We start from the raw sequence: 19257 nt of genomic DNA, 5'->3' as shown, positions 1-19257 counted from the left end.
CTAGAGTTTATAGTTGTTACCTGTGAGAAGGTCACATATTGTTGGAGTTTACTTGGCCATATAGGAAACAGATGATTTGAAATTACTTCTTTTTCTGTTTGTTGGTATAGAGAAATGCAGTTGACCTTTGTAGATTGACTTTGCATCCAACAACACTACTATATTGTAACATTCATTGTAAAAATTATTTACTTCTCTGGATTTTTTTTATGTGCTCAATCATTTCATCTGCAAATATGTTGTGTTTCTTCTTTTTCAGTTCTTGGTACTTTTTGTCTCTTTTTCTTGCTTTACAGCTTTAGCCAGGACTATAGGTTTTTCTTTTCTTCTAATTGCTAGCCGTTATCAGATTCAGGAAGTTCCTTTGTAGTCCTGTGTGCTAAAAGTTAAATGTATATACAGTTGACCCTTGAACAATACAGGTTTGAACTGCACAGTCCACTTACGTGCAGATTTTTTTCAATAAATACAGTTGGCCCTTTATATCTTCTGGTTTTTTTATCCTTAGTTGGGAATCCGTGAATGCGGAGGGCCACCTGCATCAATCTGTGCCACTTTCCTATATGAGGGACTTGAGCATCCATGGATTTTGGTATCTACAGGGGTCCTGGAACCAATTCCCCACAGATGTAGTTTTGATGAGTCAAAAGTTGTATGCCAAAAAAAAAAAATGTTGTATGCCAATTTTCGACAGCACAGGGTTGGGCATCCTAGACCCCTGCATTGTTCAAGGGTCAATGGTATGTGTTTACATATATGTATCTTAGGTTGAGTTCCCTAAAAGCAGAGATAAGGATTCTCGGGCAAATGATTTCTAAAAGGACTGCACTCAGGAGAAACCTGCGAGGGAGTGAGGGAATCAGGATAGGGAAGGGAAAGAACTAAGCAGTGATACAGTTTTGGGTGACATTTAACCTCAACTTGATGTGTTGGCCCTCTGGTGTGTTGATTGTACAACGGAGTTATAACCTTGTGCCAAACAGTTGTTGGCTGCTGGCCACGAGGGAAGGTGTGTGCAGGCTTCCTGTACTCTGCACAAGCTGGCTCTGATCATCCCAGGGCAGTTCTGCAGAGAAGGTCGCCCACCTGCAAGCTCATAGCAGTAGTACCTACAGCAGCTGGAAATGAACAGGGCCAACTAGTTTAAAGCATCTCTGGGGGAATCTTAACAGGATCTTAGCACCCATACACTGAATTTATATACAGCCCTTGTTTGTAATAAATGTTCAGGCACTTTGAATGTGTTGAGATTGTTACATGATTTTTCTTTTTTAACCTGTCGATGTTGTGGGTAACTGTGATTCATTTTAGAATATCATGCCAATCTTGTATATTAGTAGAAAATCCAATGTTGTCATGATACAGTATTCTTTTTGTATATTGCTGGATTTGGTTTGATAAATTTATTTTTTAGTTATGTATGGCTGGTATACAATCTTATACTGGTTGTATTAGTTGTAGGTATAGTGATTCAACATTTTTATACTTTACAATGTGATCACCTCACTAAATCTAGTAGTCATCTGTCACTGTGTAAACTTACATTGTTGTTAACTAAATTCCCCTTCCCCTTTTCACCCAGCTCCCCTCCCCCAAACCCCTTGTGGTAGCCATCCCTTTGGTCTCTGTTTCTACGAGTCTGTTTTTGTTTTGTTTGTTTGTTTTAATTTGATTTTAGATTCCACATATAAGTGAAACCCTACAGTATTTGTCTTTCTCTGCCCACTTATTTCATTTAGCATAATACCCTCTAGATCCCTCCATGTTGTCACAAATGGCTAGACTTCATTCTTTTTTATTGCCGTGTAATATTCCTTTGTGTGTATATACCATATCTGTATCCTTTTGTCTGTCGACGGACACCTAGGTTGCTTCCGTATCTTGGCTATTATAAATTATCCTGCAATGAACATAGGGATGCATATATCTTTTCAAATTAGTCTTCTAGTCTTCTCTGGATGAATACAGAGAGGTAGAATTGCTTAAATGTAAAACCAGAAACCATAAAACTCAAGAAACTAACATAGGAAGTAAACCATCTGACATCCGTCGGAGTAATATCTTTGTGGACATGTCCCCACGAGTAAGGGAAACGAAAGAAAAAAAATAAGCAAACAGGAACTATGTCAAACTAAAAAGCTTTTTTACAGTGAAGGAAACCTTCAACAAAACAAAAAGGCAGCCTACTGACTAGGAAAATATATTCGCAAATGATATATCCAATGAGAGATTTTATCCAAAAAACAGGGTCCGGCAGAATAAGGCTTGCTTGAGTGTGGTGGGTAGGGTATGTGAATGTCTCGCAAGAGATGCACAGCAATTTGAACATTTCCCCCAAAATGTCCTATGGTGCCCTTGCGTGTCATATTGTTATGTTACAGAATTACATGCTTATGATTTTGTAATAAAAAGGGGCGTTATTTGTGCCACACCTTGTATATAAGAAATTCTTACAACTCAATAACACAAAAATAATCTGATCAAAGAATGGGGCAGAGGACATGAAAGGACATTTTTCCAGAGAAGACATACAATGGCCAACGGACATATGAAAAGATAATATTTTATTTAAGATTTTTATACCTGTGTTCATTAGTGAGCTTTGATTATGATTTTTCTTTCTAATTATATCTTTGGTGATTTTATCATAAAAAGAATTGATGAGTGCACCTCTTTTTTATCCTCTTGGGAAAGAGTTCTTGTAAGATTTGATTTATTTTTTCTTAAATATAAATAATAGTATACTATCCTGCCAGTGTTGTACCCCTTGACCTTTTTTCTCACTTAAAATACTTTTATCAGTGTCTATACAGAACTGCACCATTCTGTGTAACAGCCAGATAGTATTTCATTGAATTGGTAAGCTAAACTAGTTAACCAGCCACTTACTGACAGGCATTTATAGTGCATTTGTTTGTTTGTGTGTTTGTTTGTTTATTATCTATTATAATCAGAATTGCTTCTAGCACACACATCTTCAGACATGTGTGCAAGTATCTGCATGGGATCAATTCCTAGAAATGGAATTGATGAGCCAAGGAATGTCCATTTAAAAATACGATAGGTACTGCCAAATTGCTCTCCGGGAAGGGTATACCAGTTTATTCTTCTTCTACCCATGTGTAAAAGTGCCTCTTTGCCCAAATTTTTGACTCCACAATGTGGTATCAAATGTTTTTTTTGCCAGTGTGAAAATGAATACTATATTTTATTTTAGTTTTAATTTTTATTTTTCATATAAAGAGACTGAGTATATTTTCATATATTTAAGATATCTGTATTTTCTTTTTTATGAACTGTCTTCATATCTCTTGCTCATTTTGTTTATTCATTAAACTATTCTTATTTTGATTTTTTTAAAAGATTTTATTTATTTATTTTTAGAGAGGAGAAAGGAAGGAGAAAGAGAGGGCGAGAAACATCAATGTGTGGTTGCCTGTCACGCATCCCCTACTGGGGACCTGGCCCACAACCCAGGCATGTGCCCTGACTGGGAATGAAACCAGTGACCCTTTGATTTGCAGGCTGGCACTCAATCCACAGAGTCACATCAGCCAAGGCTTATTTTGATGTAACATTAAAGAAATAAGGCTTCAGATGATTCCAGTCCCCAGTTCTCAAGGCTTCTAGCTGAGACCCAGACACTGTGGGACAGAGATAGGCAATCCTGACTGTGCCCTTTTTAAAATTCTTGACCCACAGAAACTGTGAGATAGTGAATTATTACGGATTTAAGCCACTAAGTTTGTTACCTCTGCCATAGTAATTAATAGCACCCTCCCTTCCTAGATTTGGGCTTAATAACTTCAAAAACTTGAAACTGGGGAGATGAAAAATGGTATCTTGTTTTAACTTTCTTTTTTTTAATTTTCCTATTTTATTTCACTTTATTTTTTAATTACAGTTGACATTTAATATTATTTTATATTGGTTTCAAGTATACAGTATAGTGGTTAGTTTTTATTTCCTTGGTTACTAGGAGGAGGCTATCAAATATCATTACGAACTTACTCAGTTTAATACTGAACTCATTATTTCTCTACCCCCAACTTGTTTCTTATCCTCTACCCTCCAATTCCTACTCACTTTTCGGATCAGATACTACTTCTTCCAGTCAGCTTTTCCTGACTCTGCACTCTGCCCTTCAGTACATCCTGGGTTAGAGACTTACTGTATGTTCTCTTACTGCACCCAGAACTTACTCATGTTCTAATACTTCTCGTATTCTGTGTGGTTATGCCCTTTTACATATTTTATGCCTCATGAGATCTTGGGTTTTGTGAGAGCTGAGACAGCGCTTAATAAATAGATATTTTTAATTAATTCAGCAAACATTGGCTGAGTGCCTGAGTGCCAGGCTCTATTCTCAGTACTGAAAATGTTGTGATAATTAAACAAAGTAATAATTCAGAGTGATTGTGTAATGTATATTTCTGATTTAATTTAGCCTTAAAAAAAACCCATGAAATTATTTGTCCATAGGCCTTTATCTTAAAAAATATATATCCACTTATTTAGGAAATTCATTTTAATTGGGAGTTCTTATGTTTGATTGCATGACAACTGAAATTTATTCTAGTATTTTCTCTTTCTAATATTTACTTGTAAGATCACCACGTATTAAACATCTGTGTACAAGGTACAGCTTAGGCACTGTGGAGGATAAAGAGGTTTAGAAAATATTCTCTGCTATCAACTGAAGGTATTCCCATTATGGGAGTCATGGATTACCACTTTTGAGGAAATTCTCCCTATCATCTGTTAACCTTTTCTTTTTTAAAAATTATTGATTTTTGAGAGAGAAAAGGGAGAGAGAGAAACATCGATTTGTTGTTCCACTTATTTATGCATTCATTGGTTGGTTCTTGTATGTGCCCTGACCAGGGATCAAACCTACAACCTTGGTGTATCAGGGCTCCTCTCTAACCAACTGAGCTACCCAGCTGGGGCCTGTTAACTTTTTCTAAAACAGTAGGCCCTCCTTATCTTCACAGGATTCATTCCAAGACCCCTAGCGGATGCCTGAAACCTCGGATAGTACATATTAAGATATACCACATACTGTGTTTTTTCCTATACATACATACATACCTATAATAAAGTTTAATGTATAAATTAGGCACAGTAAGAGATTAACAACAATAACCAGTAATAGAACACATAACAATAAAATTAAGTTACTTAGAGTATAGTCATTCAAGTTTTCTATTTAAACCAATTTAGTTCATGGAAATTTCTATAAATTTTTAAAGATGAAGAAACTAAATTTAGAATTACACAAAGATCCTGCAAATGGGAGAAAATTATTGATTTAACAAGAGTGTATTTTTTAAAGTGTATTTTATTGATCATGCTATTACAGTTGTCCCACTTTTTTCTCCCCTTTATTCCCCTCCGCCCAGCATCACCCCCTCCCTCCAGCATTCCCCCCACTTAGTTCATGTCCATGGGTCGTACATATAGGTTCTTTGGCTTCTCCATATCCTCTGCTGTTCTTACCCTCTCCCTGTTTCTGTCTACCAATTAGTGCTTCTTAATCCCTGCACCTTTCCCTTCATTTGCCCCCTCCTCTGCCCTCCCAACTGATAACCCTCCGAATGATCTCCATGTCTATGATTCTGTTCCTGTTATGCTTGTTTTCTTGGTTTATTTGGATTCAATTATTAATAGCTGTGAATTTATTCCCACTTTAATGTTCATTGTTTTGATCTTTTTCTTATGGAATTCCCTTTAGGATTTCATACAAATTAATGGCTTGGTGAAGATGAACTCCTTTATTATTTTTTTAAACAATCTTTATTATTTTTTTAAAGATTTTGTTTATTTATTCTTACAGAGAGGGGAAAGGAAGGAGAAAGAGAGGGAGAGAAACATCAGTGTGTAGTTATGTCTCGCGTGCGCCCTGCAGGGGGACCTTGCCTGCAACTGATGGGAATCAGACCAGAGACCCTTTGGTTCACAGGCCAGTACTCAATCCACTGAGCCACACCGGCCAGGACAAGATGAAATCCTTTGATTTTACCTTGTCTGGGAAACACTTTATCTGCCCTTCAATTCTAAATGATAGCTTTGCTGGATAGAATAAAATAGGTTATAGGTCCTTGCTTTTCATCACTTTGAATACTTCTTGCCAGTCCCTTCTAGCCTGCAAAGATTCTTCTGAGATATCAGCTGACAGTCTTATGAGAACTCCTTTGTAGATAACTCTCTGCTTTTCTCTTGCTGCTTTAAGATTCTCTCTTTATCTTTAACCTTTGGCATTTTAATTATGATGTGTCTTGGTGTAGTCCTCTTTGGGTCCATCTTGTTTGGGATTCTCTGAGCTTCCTGGACTTGTGTGTCTATTTCCTTCACCAAATTAGGGAAGTTTTCTTTCATTATTTTTTCAATAAATTTTCAATTTTTTACTGTTTCTCTTCTCCTTCTGGCACCCCTATGATTTGGATATTGGTACCTGTAAAGATGTCCCAGAAGTTCCTAAGCCTATCCTTGTTTTTTTGAATCCTTATTTCTTCCTGCTGTTCTGATTGAACGCTTTTTCCTCCTTGTGTTCCAAATTGTTGATTTGATTCTCTACTTCACCCTCTCCACTGTGGTTCCCCATAGGTTTTTCTTTATTTCACTTAATGCAACCTTCATTTCTGCCTGAGTCTTTTGTATGGAATTGAAGTACCCAGTGACTTCCTAGAGCATCCTGATAACCAGTGTTTTGAACTGTGCATCTGATAGGTTGTTTATCTCCATTTCATTTAGCTCTTTTTCTGGTGTTTTGTTCTGTTCTTTCATTTGGGCCATATTTCTTTGTCCCCTCAATTTGGCAGCCTCCTTGTGTTTGTTTCTGGGTACTAGATAGAACTTCTTTGACTCCCTTTCTTAGCACACCTGTTAAGCTGTATAGAGCAGAGTCTTAGGTAATCGCGAGGGTGGGGCAACCCCTGTCACCATTCTGTTGCTTTGTGTGGGGCAGGGCTCACAAAGTTGACCATGCTGCTGCCTGGCCTCTGGAGTATTGCTGGGGAGAAGCTGTCATCCCACTCATACTGCACTTTCTCCCCACAGGCCACTGGTGCCCTTTCAGCTGTTGCCCTGGTGCTGAATCCTACAGGGGGTGGGTCTGTGGAGTCCTAAGTCTGTTGCGGGCCCTTTAGGAGTATGCAGTTTCTTCTGCCATCCCAACCTCCACTGGCTTTTACAGCCAGACTTACAGGGACTTACCTTCCTGGCTCTGGGACCTGGGCCGGGTGTTCTGGATTGGGGCTGGAATCCCTCACCCCAAGGTATCCCTCCTTTTTTTTAATCCACCACACGTGGATGTGGGACTGCCTGTTCCTGTCTCCACACCACCCTGTGCCACTCTGTGGCTCCATGCCTCTCCACGACTCTGCACCTACTACCCGTCTAGGTGAATGTGGCTTCTTTAAATCCTTGGTTATGGGACATCCACACAGCTTGAATTTTTACATTCTGGGTGATACTTGTTTTGCAGTGTAGCTCTGTTTTTTGCTGTATTGTGCGCAGAGGTGAGGTATGCTTACCTACACCTCCATTTTGACCGGAAGTGCCCTTTTTTTTTTTTTTTTTTTGGTAATTAGGCTTTTCCTGCCTTCAATTAATGAAGGAATTGTCAATAAGAGAGCACGCTTAGAAAGCAAACAATAATTTGTAGTTGAGAGAGCTCCAGTGTATATAGATACGGCTGTTATTAATAAGCTTTCTGTGGGTGGGGAAAAAAGAGTAGTTTTTGAGGTAAAAAGTGTTCATGTAGACACAAAAGTAGACATTTTTCTCAGCCATCCTGGATACCTAACTGTTTTCTTACCATAAAATAAGTAGTTATACATACTTAAACTCTCCAAACAGTACCAAGGCTATACAATAAAAGTAAGTCATTTTACTCCCTCAGACCTCACCCCTGATTTCCCTATCAAAGGTAAATCACTATTTTTAGTCTCTTATATTTGCAAAGGATATTTCTGGAATGACATGTAAATATACACATACCTCTTTTTATAAAAATCAAAATACTTTACATAGTGTTCTGCTTACCTTTTCATTTATTATATTTGAGTTCTATGTGGAAATAGTATTTAAAAATAATTTCTTGTAATTCTTTAGACTTCATATATTATTAATTATTACAGTTTATGAAAATCAGTTATTTGGAGATTTTAACAACAGAATACAAATGTAATTTCATCATCTGAGTGGAAAATATATGATAATCATGGCTACATAGATAGCCATTTAGTTATATTTTTAAATGTTTGTAACATAAACACCTAATTTAATGTGTAATTAGTGGAGAAATCTGAGTTTAAAGTAGATTGCAAATGCCTGTTCCCACAATTGCTTTGTTCTTTTTGCCATAAAAAATTTACTTATATTTAATGCAACATGAGTCTTTTTCCATATTTATTTTTCTCTAATTTACAGACTTTTTAGAACCAGGAATTAAATTAGTACTTACTGGTTGTAATGTTTGTAACAGAGAATGGAATTTTTAGACCCTACTCTAGTACTATGCAGTTAAACATAGGAAGTATACTCAGAAACCCAATGGCATTCATGTCTGGTGGATCATTTTTATATTTCTATAGTGTAATAAAAGGAATATTGTTTTGCTCTGTAGCTGGAGTTAATTTCTATAGAAGCAGTACTAAACTACTCTAAAAAACTATTCTGTTTGTAGCGAGATGATACAGGCTTTAGAGCCAGACCAACCTGGATTCAAATCTGCCTTGACCTCCAACATTAGCCCAGCGTTACTGGGCTCCCTCTCTAAATCTTAATTTTTTCATCAATGTGATAGTAATAATACTACCAGTAAAATGCTGCAATGAATATTCTTATAGGAATAAAGCTTTTTGTTCAGTTGAAGATATTGTTGAGGACAGAGATATCTGTGGACCAAAAGTCACGTGCAGTTTAACTCTAAAAAGACTATCCCAATTTCAGTGCCACTAACAGTGTATTATACTGCCGTGCACTCTCCACAATACTGAAGATTTTTCACTTTTTTCCGTTCTCATGCCCATTTGTGATTGTTAACCCTCTCCAAGTCTCTCTTTGACCTCTGTATCAGATCTGGTGGTATCGTAGACGTTGGAATGAGAGTTGCCCAGATAATCTTATTATTTAGATTTTTCTCTTAAGAGCTATTCATGTTTTCATGTAGCTTATGTATTTGTCAGTATGTGTCAGTTATAAAATGGAGATTCCTTGAGTCTATGTGATATACCAAGGTCTGTCCAGAAGGTATCCAGCCATGTAATATGAAAAATAGAGACATTTATTGAAGAAGATACAAGGAACATTGTACACAGGACAAGGACACCTCAGTCCCCTTCAAAGTAGGCACCTTGGGACCTCACACAGTTCTCCCAATCACCATCAGCTGCCCTGTCATATTTCCCTAAATCTTATCAACAGTCTAAAATTTCATTTCTTCCAAGATGATTTTAGTTTCGGGAAAAGCCAGAAGTCTCAGGGTGCTAACTCTGAGCTGTAGGGGGGCTGAGTCACCTGACTGATTTGATGTTTTGCCTGAAATCTCTGCATGAGACGTGATGCATGAGCAAGTGTTGTCATGATGACACCACCTGTCACCTGTTGCCCGAGGCTGCAGCCCTTGAGTCATTTGAATAGTTTCTGCAGAGCAATGTTCAAGCTTAACGCAAAATTTGATGCTGATTTGTTCTACTTACTCAGTCATTTTTAATGCGACAGCCACACAGTACTCATGCTCACTCAGCGGCGTCTACCACCCCCACTGACTACTGCAGTGAAGTTGTCATTGTTCACACATGCGCATTCCAGTCCACTCTCCTTGGCTGCCAAGTTACGTTGATGTCAGCACCCACCACTATGCTGTGCAAACCTTTTTTGTTATATTAACAATAGCTGGACTCTTTCTGGACAGGCCTCATATAAATATATGTAAATATATATTTAAACTTCCATTCATTTTAAGCAAATTATAATTTCAGTTAATCATAATCTCATGGCTTCTCATTAGTTTGTGGCATGTACTCTGGTTACTTTAATTTCTACTGTAACCAGAAAATCTTTTTTTTAATGAGATATTAATGTTTTTATTTCTTTACAAATATAGATAAGCTCTAATATTTAGTACTTTCAGGTGCCTTGGTTTATCATTCTGAATATTCATTATTGTATTGACTATAAAGCAGATATTACAGTTCACCTTATTTTCTTAATAGTTGACTTTCCTAGAAAGAAAATACTAGAAAATTCCAGTTTTGTTCTTGTTATAATTGCATTTCATTTGAAAGTTGCTACTTTTGTGAAGCACTCCTTATAGTCACAGTCATCCTTGAGACTTATGAAAGTTAGTTAAAATATGTGCTAGTGGAACACAAAATCCTAAAATATTTTGTGGCAGTTGTTGGCGTGTCCTGCCTCCCAAGCCATGTTTGGACTGAATTGTCATTCTCATTCTTAAATAAGTCCACTTTTAACACCTAAGACCTTTTTATGGTCAACTTTTAGTATAGATGAAATAGAATGGTTTTCTGTGACTTTCAAAAACAGTAGGCTTAACTGGTCATTTTGAATTGCAGAGTTCTGTGTAGGTAGTTGGTAGGCATGTTTTTATGGCAGGTATTCAGTAGCTTCTATATTTGTTTTAAAACTTAATATAGACTCTAACTGATGTCATTTTTGACTAAGAGGTTTACTTTGGATCTGTCGATCTTATCAATTTGTTTTAAAAACATTCTTGAATATGTTATAAATAATATCGTGACAATTAGAGATAATGTAAATCACCTTTAATAGAGCCTGACTCCTTTAGGGACTCAGTAAATGGCAGGTTCTACTTTACACATAACTAATATTAAGTAGCACTATGGAATTTATAGTGAATGTGGAAACTTGTGACATATGCATAGTATTTATTAGCTCCTCAGAAACACTTCATATTAGGACTCTGCTTGTGACCCCGATTAAGTTTGAATACTTCTTTTTTATAGAACCCCAAAACAAAAGAGCAAATTGAAAACCTGCTGCGGAATGGAATGAACAAGGAGCTGCGAGACCGTCTTTGCTGCCGGATGACGTTTGGGACTGCAGGCCTCCGTTCTGCTATGGGGGCGGGGTTTTGCTATATCAATGACCTTACAGTAATACAGTCAACTCAGGTAACTGTTATAAAGCGTTATACGTACACTTTTTATCACTCTATTTTGTTTCCTTATAAATTAAGTAGTGCCTCTCTAAAAAAACAAAAATAAAACCTTAGGATCCAGGAAGGTACTCTCTTGTCGGTAAAAAGTGTAGAATACTGACATGACTTATTTCAGAAGTCACTTCTATATCTTCAAGGTCACAGAGTAAGTTTCTGATTAAGAGTTATTTTAGTTGCCATTGTCAACTTCTGGACAGTGTTACTTTGCATTTAACACCCAGGAAATGAATATTGACATTTCCAGTGAATAAAAGAAACAAATATTAGATTACCCATTTTGGCATATGGCCATTGATAAAGGTTAACCAGAGTATTTGGAAAATTTCGATTAAAATATTTTCCTTTCACATGGTCCTTCAATCGATTTGAAAGTTCTTTAATACAGTGTATGACATGATACCATATATTTTATTTCTCCCCATTTTATGTAGTTTATTTTGGAAGCAAATTACTTCTCTTTCCAATGAATCAACCTCTCTGCTTCAAGGAGCTATACTTTATTTGCTTGAAGCCAAAATTCATTTAGCATATACTAAAAATAGTTCTGGACTAGAGAAATGTTCAGTAGTCATAATTCTAATCGATGCTGCCAAATAGTAAATCATCATTAGCCTTGCTCTGAGGGAATTCTCTAGAGCCAGGGGCTAATGCAGGGGATGGGGCAGAAGGGATGGCAAGCTGACCAAAGAGATGGAATACACACCACCTCCCTGCCCCTATCTCCTCTTCCAGAGGTGCATCAGTTCAGTCTTTTTTATATATTGAGTTTCTTTGTAAGCTTTAATTTTAAATGAAGATTCCTTGACTCTACAAAAGGGGCGGAGGAGCTGTTTGAAAATCATTTCCTATAGAAGTGCAAATTTTTACAGGAGTTGAGTGTGAGCCGAAAAGCCAGATGGAATCTGATTCTTCAGCCCTAACCCTTTTAAGAATCTAAGTATAGGTTTTCATATAGAGATAAAATGATTTTCATACTAGAGAATAATAGAATAATATGAGTTTTTATGAGGTTTTAGGGTAGTATAATCATTAGAAATAAGTGAGTGAAACTAGCCAATTTGAACATTCTCTCTTTCTCTCTCTCTCTCTGACTCAAAGAGAGTAGGTTAGGAAGAATAATTATTCTTGAAAGATCCATGGAAGAAGGATCCAGAAGTTTCTGAGGCCTTGTTTGCTGCTTCCACATAGTTTCTTAGCATTGCTTGCCATATAGTAGGTCTTTAATTAATCAGTATAACTTAGTTTTAGCTGAATGAATGGCCTTGGGCAAGTCATTAAATGGAGCATCAATCTTATTCTGTTGCCTTTTTGAAGAGATGTTGAAAGATAGACAAAAATAGAAATGGTATTGCATTTCTTTCTTTTCAGGGTTGTTGTAAAGGTTAAATGTTTCAACATTTGTGAAAGTACTTTTAAAGAACTGTGACAATATGAAGTGTTATATTTAAAAATGAAAGTGTTAAAGTTAGCAAATCATCCATTAAATAGTTAAATGGTTTTAGCTATTCTCATGATATTTTCAATCATTTTTTCATCACCCTTTACTGCTAATATTCCTAGTTTATGGGATTTTCTTTTCTGTGAGATTGTAAAACCAAGGAATTAGAGATGGGATAGGCCATCGTAAGAAATGTTCTGATGATGGTTTATGTTGCTGATAACAATGTGTCATAAACAGGTGAAGTCTTTTGGTTAGCTTCGGTCTTACGATTTAGCAGGGCCTAAAATGGTCAAAATTCTGTTTTCTGGAGCCATAAGTCAAAGAAACAATTTCTTTTGGCTCTTCTAACAATTTGTTTTAGCCTACTGACTCTCATGTCCCATCTTTTTTTTCCTCCATCTTGTTTTATGTATCATATTGGATTTAATAGTTACTTGATATTTCTCTGTGTCAAATGTGTCTGCAACTCCAGGAAGAAAATGTTTGTCGTCTCACCTTTGAGGATGTATTGTTCCCACATTGGTAACCAAGGGCATAAAGGCCCAAGCCAGATCCCTAGGAGCCCATGAGCTGCACACTGCACATAAAGTAACAGATGTTAAGCCGTAGAAAACTGCAGGCATTAGTCAGGTAGAAAACTGCAGGCATTAGTCAGGAACTAATGTTTTGTGTTTGTCTGCTTCAGGGGATGTACAAATACCTTGAGAGATGTTTCTCAGACTTCAAGCAGAGAGGCTTTGTCGTGGGGTATGATACCCGGGGGCAAGTAACTAGCAGCTGCAGCAGCCAGAGGTACAGTGCTAATTGTTTCAGAGATTAAAATGGTTTGGGAAAAAAACCTTATTTTTTTTCTAGTGGTAGGATTTCTGAAACAGGAAACTGTCAAACAGAAATGTGATCACATGCTAATGTTTATTTTAGAACTAAAATAGAAGCATTTCAAAGATTAGCTTTTATAGAAAGGAGTAACATTTAAAAATACGTAGAGTATTTAGAATGATATTATGGTTTGTTTTATGACTTTATATTTTGACACAGGCACTGGGTAGGAGTAATGATACAGCTTGTGTTTTCTCATTATACTTTTATTTGATTAGTTTTAGGGTATTTTTACACATAGATCATCATGATGTACTGATACTTTTTTTCAGGGGGTAATTATTCATATTGTGTTTATTGAAGTCTCTTATTTCATTTTTCTCCATTCTTTTTGCCTTTTCCAGGTTTTATTTCTTAGTAAAAGAATCATCAAAAGATGAATGAGGAAAAAGAAAGAAATTAAAATGTCAATTCTCTTCTTTGTTAAGCTCCTTTAAAAAAAATCTCACTTAACATTAAGTTGGAGCATGAAGCTTAAATAACCAGTGATTATAAGAATTCATTGTATTAGGCTACTATATATTCATAATTGTAATATAAAACATTTATTGCGGAGGGTTGCTTTTTTAAGGAGTATGGTAAGACTAAGTGAATCTTTTTTTTTATTTTTAGGCTTGCCAAACTCACTGCTGCAGTCTTACTGGCCAAAGATGTTCCTGTGTACCTTTTTTCAAGATACGTTCCTACACCTTTCGTAGTAAGTGTGTTGTGTTATTGATCTTACAGTTTTCTGCTCTTGAAAAGATCTCTTAAATCACCCAGGATTCAAATATTTGTCTTGCATACAGTTTTGTACTAAGTCATAAGGAGTGCCAAAGGAACACCAATGTTGCTCTGAATTTATTTTCATTCAATAAGCATGTGTTGAATCGCCTAGGAATTGATCTGTAACAAGTGGACAAATCCACCATCATGGTAGTCTATTTTATTCCTGTTCTTTCAGAAACTGATTTATCAGGCAGGCAAAAACAATTAAGGATAGATTTGAACACACTGTTAGCATGTTTGATCTGTGTGTGTGCATGCATGTATGTAAACTTTGTATGTAGTGATGGTGGGATATTCATTCTTATCACACAGGGTCACAAAGGATGTCTCCACAAATACCGGAGAACTGCTTATCAAGCTGTAGCCCCGGGCCCCCATGCAATAAGATTAGAAATAAAGAAACTTAATGTTGGAATTTAAAAAACACGTGTAAATAATTTATGGATTAAGGGAGATTAGAAACTACAGGCAATCCTTACTTTGTATGGCAGCGCGGGACTGTAAAACTATGCACATTGTTCTTAGTAACTAATGGGGAAAATTGTTCTGTAACCTTTAAAATTCTTTGTCAAAACATACTCTTAACCCTTACTATTGGTTAAAAATGTATAGGGAAAATAAAAATGGTGAAAATAATATTTACTTAGTACCCTGGAATTTAAAACATTGAGAACTGAAGTGTTTTATTCCTTTGTACAATAATTTATCAAGAGTATGAACAGTGCTGGCTTCTTGTCATATCCCTGAACATGAGCGGGCGCCTTTTCCATGCCTTAGCTGATCGTCACACTTCGAAGTTCGGGGCAGCTTTCCACGTTCTGTCCTTGGTACTTTCAATATTGTGACACATCTCTGAGAATTCCTTTTTTTTTTTTTGCTACTATCACTTCCCCAGGGACATCTTCATTCTTTTCATCATAACTGTATCCCCCGCTAATATCCATACATCCACCTTCACTAACTAAGCTCAATTGGTTGCAGATTTAGAGTCTCTGGAATTCCCAGTTATTTTTTCTATAATTCCATTTATATTTGATTCAAATTTCACTTTTACTATTATTACTTTTTGTGTTTTTTGCTGCACTTTCATCTTTGTTGGCCAGTTCCTTCTTTCAGTTATCCATTTTGGGAAGCCATCGTGTGGGTTTACCACTGGGAAATGAGGAGGTGACCCGACTCCGTGCTTCCCTGTCTGTGTGAGAGCGGAGTAACGGATGCTCAGTGGTCGGTCACCGACAGATCTTAAGAGAGTGACATGATTGATCACTGATCATGATGGATCTCTTATCTACATAGTTATTTGGACTGAAGAGCTAGCAGCCAAGTTTGTACTGAAATTTGAACATGTTGTGGGGAGACTGGTATTATTTAACTAAAATATGGTGTTAGAGCCCTGGCCACTGTGACTCAATTGGTGGGATCATCATCCTGTGTAACCAAAAGGTTGCGAGTTCAATTCCCAGTCACAGCATACACCTAGGGTTCAATCCTTGGTCCAGGCACATGTGGCAAGCAACCAATCAATGTTTCTCTCTCTCCCTTCCTCTTTCTGTAAAAGCAGTGAAAAAAATGTCCTTGGGTGAGGATTAAAATTTTTTTTAATAAAATAAAATATGGTGTCAGAAATTCATTTATATTGGAACTGTACAAAGCAAGGACTGCCTGTATTTAAGACTGAGCAACAATAAATAGCAAAAACTATGGGCTGTAACTAAAGCCCTACTTAAAGGGAAATTTACAGGCCATGAATGTATTAGGAAAATAAGATTAAAAATGATGAGCTAAGCCTTTAACTTAGTATGTTAGAATGAAAACAATAAATCCAAATAAAGTAAAAGGAAGGAAATAATAAACGTATGAGGAAAAATCAATTAAATAGGAAATAAAGAAAAGAAGATATCAACAAAAGCATAAGTTGGCTCTCTGAAGAGACTAGTAAAATAAACCTTTAGCAAGGGTGCTCAAGAAAAAAAAGACACAAAGAAATTTAAAAGATGAATAATAAATACAGCAGAGATTAAGAAAACCATAATATTCTGAACATATTGCAAATAAATGTGAAAGCTTAGATGAACTGGCCAATTTCCCAGAATGATCAATACATCAAAACTGATGTAGAAAAACCCAAATAGGCCTGTAACCACTAAAGAAATCGAACTGATATATTTTTTAAAGATTTTATTTTTTATTTTTTATTTTTAGAGAGAGGGGAAGGGAGGGAGAAGGGGAGGAAGAGAAACATGGATGTGAGAGAGAAACATCAGTTGTTTGCCTCTTGTACATCCTGACCTGGAACCAAACCTGCAGCCCAGGGTGTGCCCTGACGGGGAAGCAAACCGGTGACCTCTTGCTTTGAAGGAATGTGCCCAACAAACAGCCACAATACCCAGGGCTGAACTGATATATTTTTTTAGTCTTCTCAAATTAAATGTGCCAATTCCAGATGATTGTATAGGCACGTTTTACCAAATGTTTGAGGAAGAGATAATGTCTCTATAAATGGTGGCTAGTGATTTATTGGAAATATACTGTGTGGCTCTAAGAATTGAAGAAATTATTAAACAATTGAGTCTAATGAATGACAGAAACCAGGGAGGCTCCAGAAATTTAGAACATTTCTGTAGGATTCTGCTGCCACTGGGTTGCCAGTCCCAAGTACTTCAATCCCTGTGTGGCCTCTTCCCCTCTTATTGAAGGTAGATTTGCTCCAGCTGGTAGAGAAGTTATTTTTAGCAGTGCTAGATTCATACCCTTTATCACCATGACCTTGAGTCGAAAGGCATTCTTCCTTGTCTACCTGCAGCAGAAACATCTTAGAAAGGACTCTGACCAGGCTTGTGTTCTGAACCAGTTTCTGAATCAAATCGCCAGGGGTAGCTTACTCAGCTCAGAACTGGATCACGTGTCCGTACCTCCCCTGCCAGAAGGGGAGAAGTTGGATGTAATGGTAGAGGAGTAGGGGGAACATCCCAGGTAGAATAACAATAGCCACTACAAGGAAAAAGGAAAATCCAACCTCTAGGAATTATCTTTGGAAGCAAAGATGGTGAGTTGACCTTTATATGATAGTAGAGGCCACAGAATATATATACAGATTTTCAAATTGGAACACAAGAGACCTATGTTCTACCCTTGAATCTCCTCCCTTATGATTGTATAATGTTGGGTAAACCTCAGTGTAAAATGTGGTGGATTAGGTGATTTCTAAATTTACTTCTGACTCTTAACATTTTATGATTATATTCACCATTCATATCTCCAGAGTGTAGAGGAGTGTCTGACATATAGTAAGTACTCATTAAATATTTCTTAAATGAGCAAAATAATAAAAAACAACCCTGGCTGGTGTGGCTCAGGGGATTGAGTGCCGGCCTATGAACCAAAGGGTCACCAGTTCAGATTCCCAGTCTAGGGCACATGCCTGGGTTGTGAGCCAGGACCCTAGCAGGGCAAATCCATTTAGCCTAACAGGTGGGTATTGGTGACCTTTTAGAAATGGGCCCCACCCAATGAACCAGAGTGGATGGTTGAGCTTTTAGGCTATTTATATCCTAGTGCCTTTTACTGTTACTTAGTCAAAGGTGTTCTGATGTCAAATGTATGCATAGCCAGAAAGCAAGATGAAATTTTGCTGTCACTGTTGTTTCAGCCATATGCAGTCCAGGAGCTCAAGGCAGTTGCAGGTGTGATGATTACAGCATCTCACAACCGCAAAGAAGACAATGGATACAAGGTAAACCTCGGTCTCCTATTCTTTGCTTATTTATGTAGTTTTTATTTTATTTGAATAAGTGCTGAGTATATTTTCTACACCGAGAAGCAGAGCTAGACATTGGGGACGGGAAGATAAAAACACTGAGACCATCCCTCAAAGAATGTGTTCTCTAGTGACCCTTATTACTTCCAACATGTACTGTCCTTACAAAAGTCTCTTCACTGGTGTCTTCACTTCTAATATCTTCCTGCCCTTGACTTCCCCATTCTATCCCAAATCCATCGTCTTTACTGTGTCAGAAATAAAATCATACTGTATCAAAAACTTGAAGAATTGATAGAGTTTGCAGAAAGCAAGCCAAAGGAATAGTACTTTGAGGAATCACTGTCCTCACCGCTAACCTTCTGCCCCACTGGCCGCAGGCCCCACTTGATGCATCAGCCTCCATGACAGAAAGCAGGGTGGAGACGGGCAAAGAGTGGCCCTGGAGGTGCACACAGCAAATACATAGCACAGTACTGAGTCAGTGTCTGGGGCTCCTGGGTGATAAGTCCATGATCTTATGTTTGTTTTTCTTCTTGTGTGGGAGGTCTCCAGGTACACTGGACTCTGTTTTACTGAAAACAGTAAGATTTAATAGTAATCTAAGATTTGGGCCCTGGACAGCTAAGTGGGTAGTATTACCAGTCACAGAGGTAGGGAAGAAGCATGATTAATTCAGTTTTGGATATATTAAGTTTAAGATATTTGGTCAGCCAGATAGCAATGTCCTACACACAGTTAGATACGTAGATCTGTTGCTCAGGGAAGAAATACGGGCTGAAGTTATAGATTTTGGGATCACCATACATATTAGAGTATTTAAGAGTATTTGGGCCCTGGATGGTGTGGCTCAGTGGATTGAGTGCCAGCCTTTGAACCAAAGTGTCACTGGTTTGATTCCCAGTCAGGGTACATGCCTAGGATGTAGGCCAGTACTGGGTGTGCAAGAGGCAACCATGCATTGCTGTTTCTCTCCCTTTCTCTCCCTCCCCCTATCTCCAAAAATAAATAAATAAAATCTTTAAAAAAAAAAACAGAAGGGAAAAAGAAGAAATGCTGGAGATAGGAGAAAGACCTGAAAATTTTGGTGTCATAAAAACCAAAGGGGCCCTGGCTGGTGTGGCTCAGTGGATTGAGTGCTGGCCTGCAAACCAAAGGGTCGAGGGTTCAATTCCCAGTTGGGGCACATGCTTGGGTTTCAGGCTG

At 37.3% G+C, this 19257-nt stretch overlaps 1 protein-coding gene across 1 annotated transcript in view; it reads left to right on the top strand.

The window, feature by feature from the left end:
* The window catches only part of PGM2L1 (phosphoglucomutase 2 like 1), a 50117-nt gene that overhangs the window by 9940 nt on the left and 20920 nt on the right, over positions 1–19257 (top strand). The window contains exons 2-5 of the mRNA XM_024572662.4: positions 10992–11159; positions 13333–13439; positions 14139–14223; positions 17944–18027. Coding sequence (XP_024428430.1) covers positions 10992–11159; positions 13333–13439; positions 14139–14223; positions 17944–18027 — 444 coding nt within the window. The remainder of the gene's footprint in view (positions 1–10991; positions 11160–13332; positions 13440–14138; positions 14224–17943; positions 18028–19257) is intronic.

The sequence above is a fragment of the Desmodus rotundus genome, chromosome 5 (assembly GCF_022682495.2).
Source record: "Desmodus rotundus isolate HL8 chromosome 5, HLdesRot8A.1, whole genome shotgun sequence".
NCBI lineage: Eukaryota > Metazoa > Chordata > Mammalia > Chiroptera > Phyllostomidae > Desmodus > Desmodus rotundus.
This window is presented reverse-complemented; position numbering and strand designations above follow the sequence as displayed.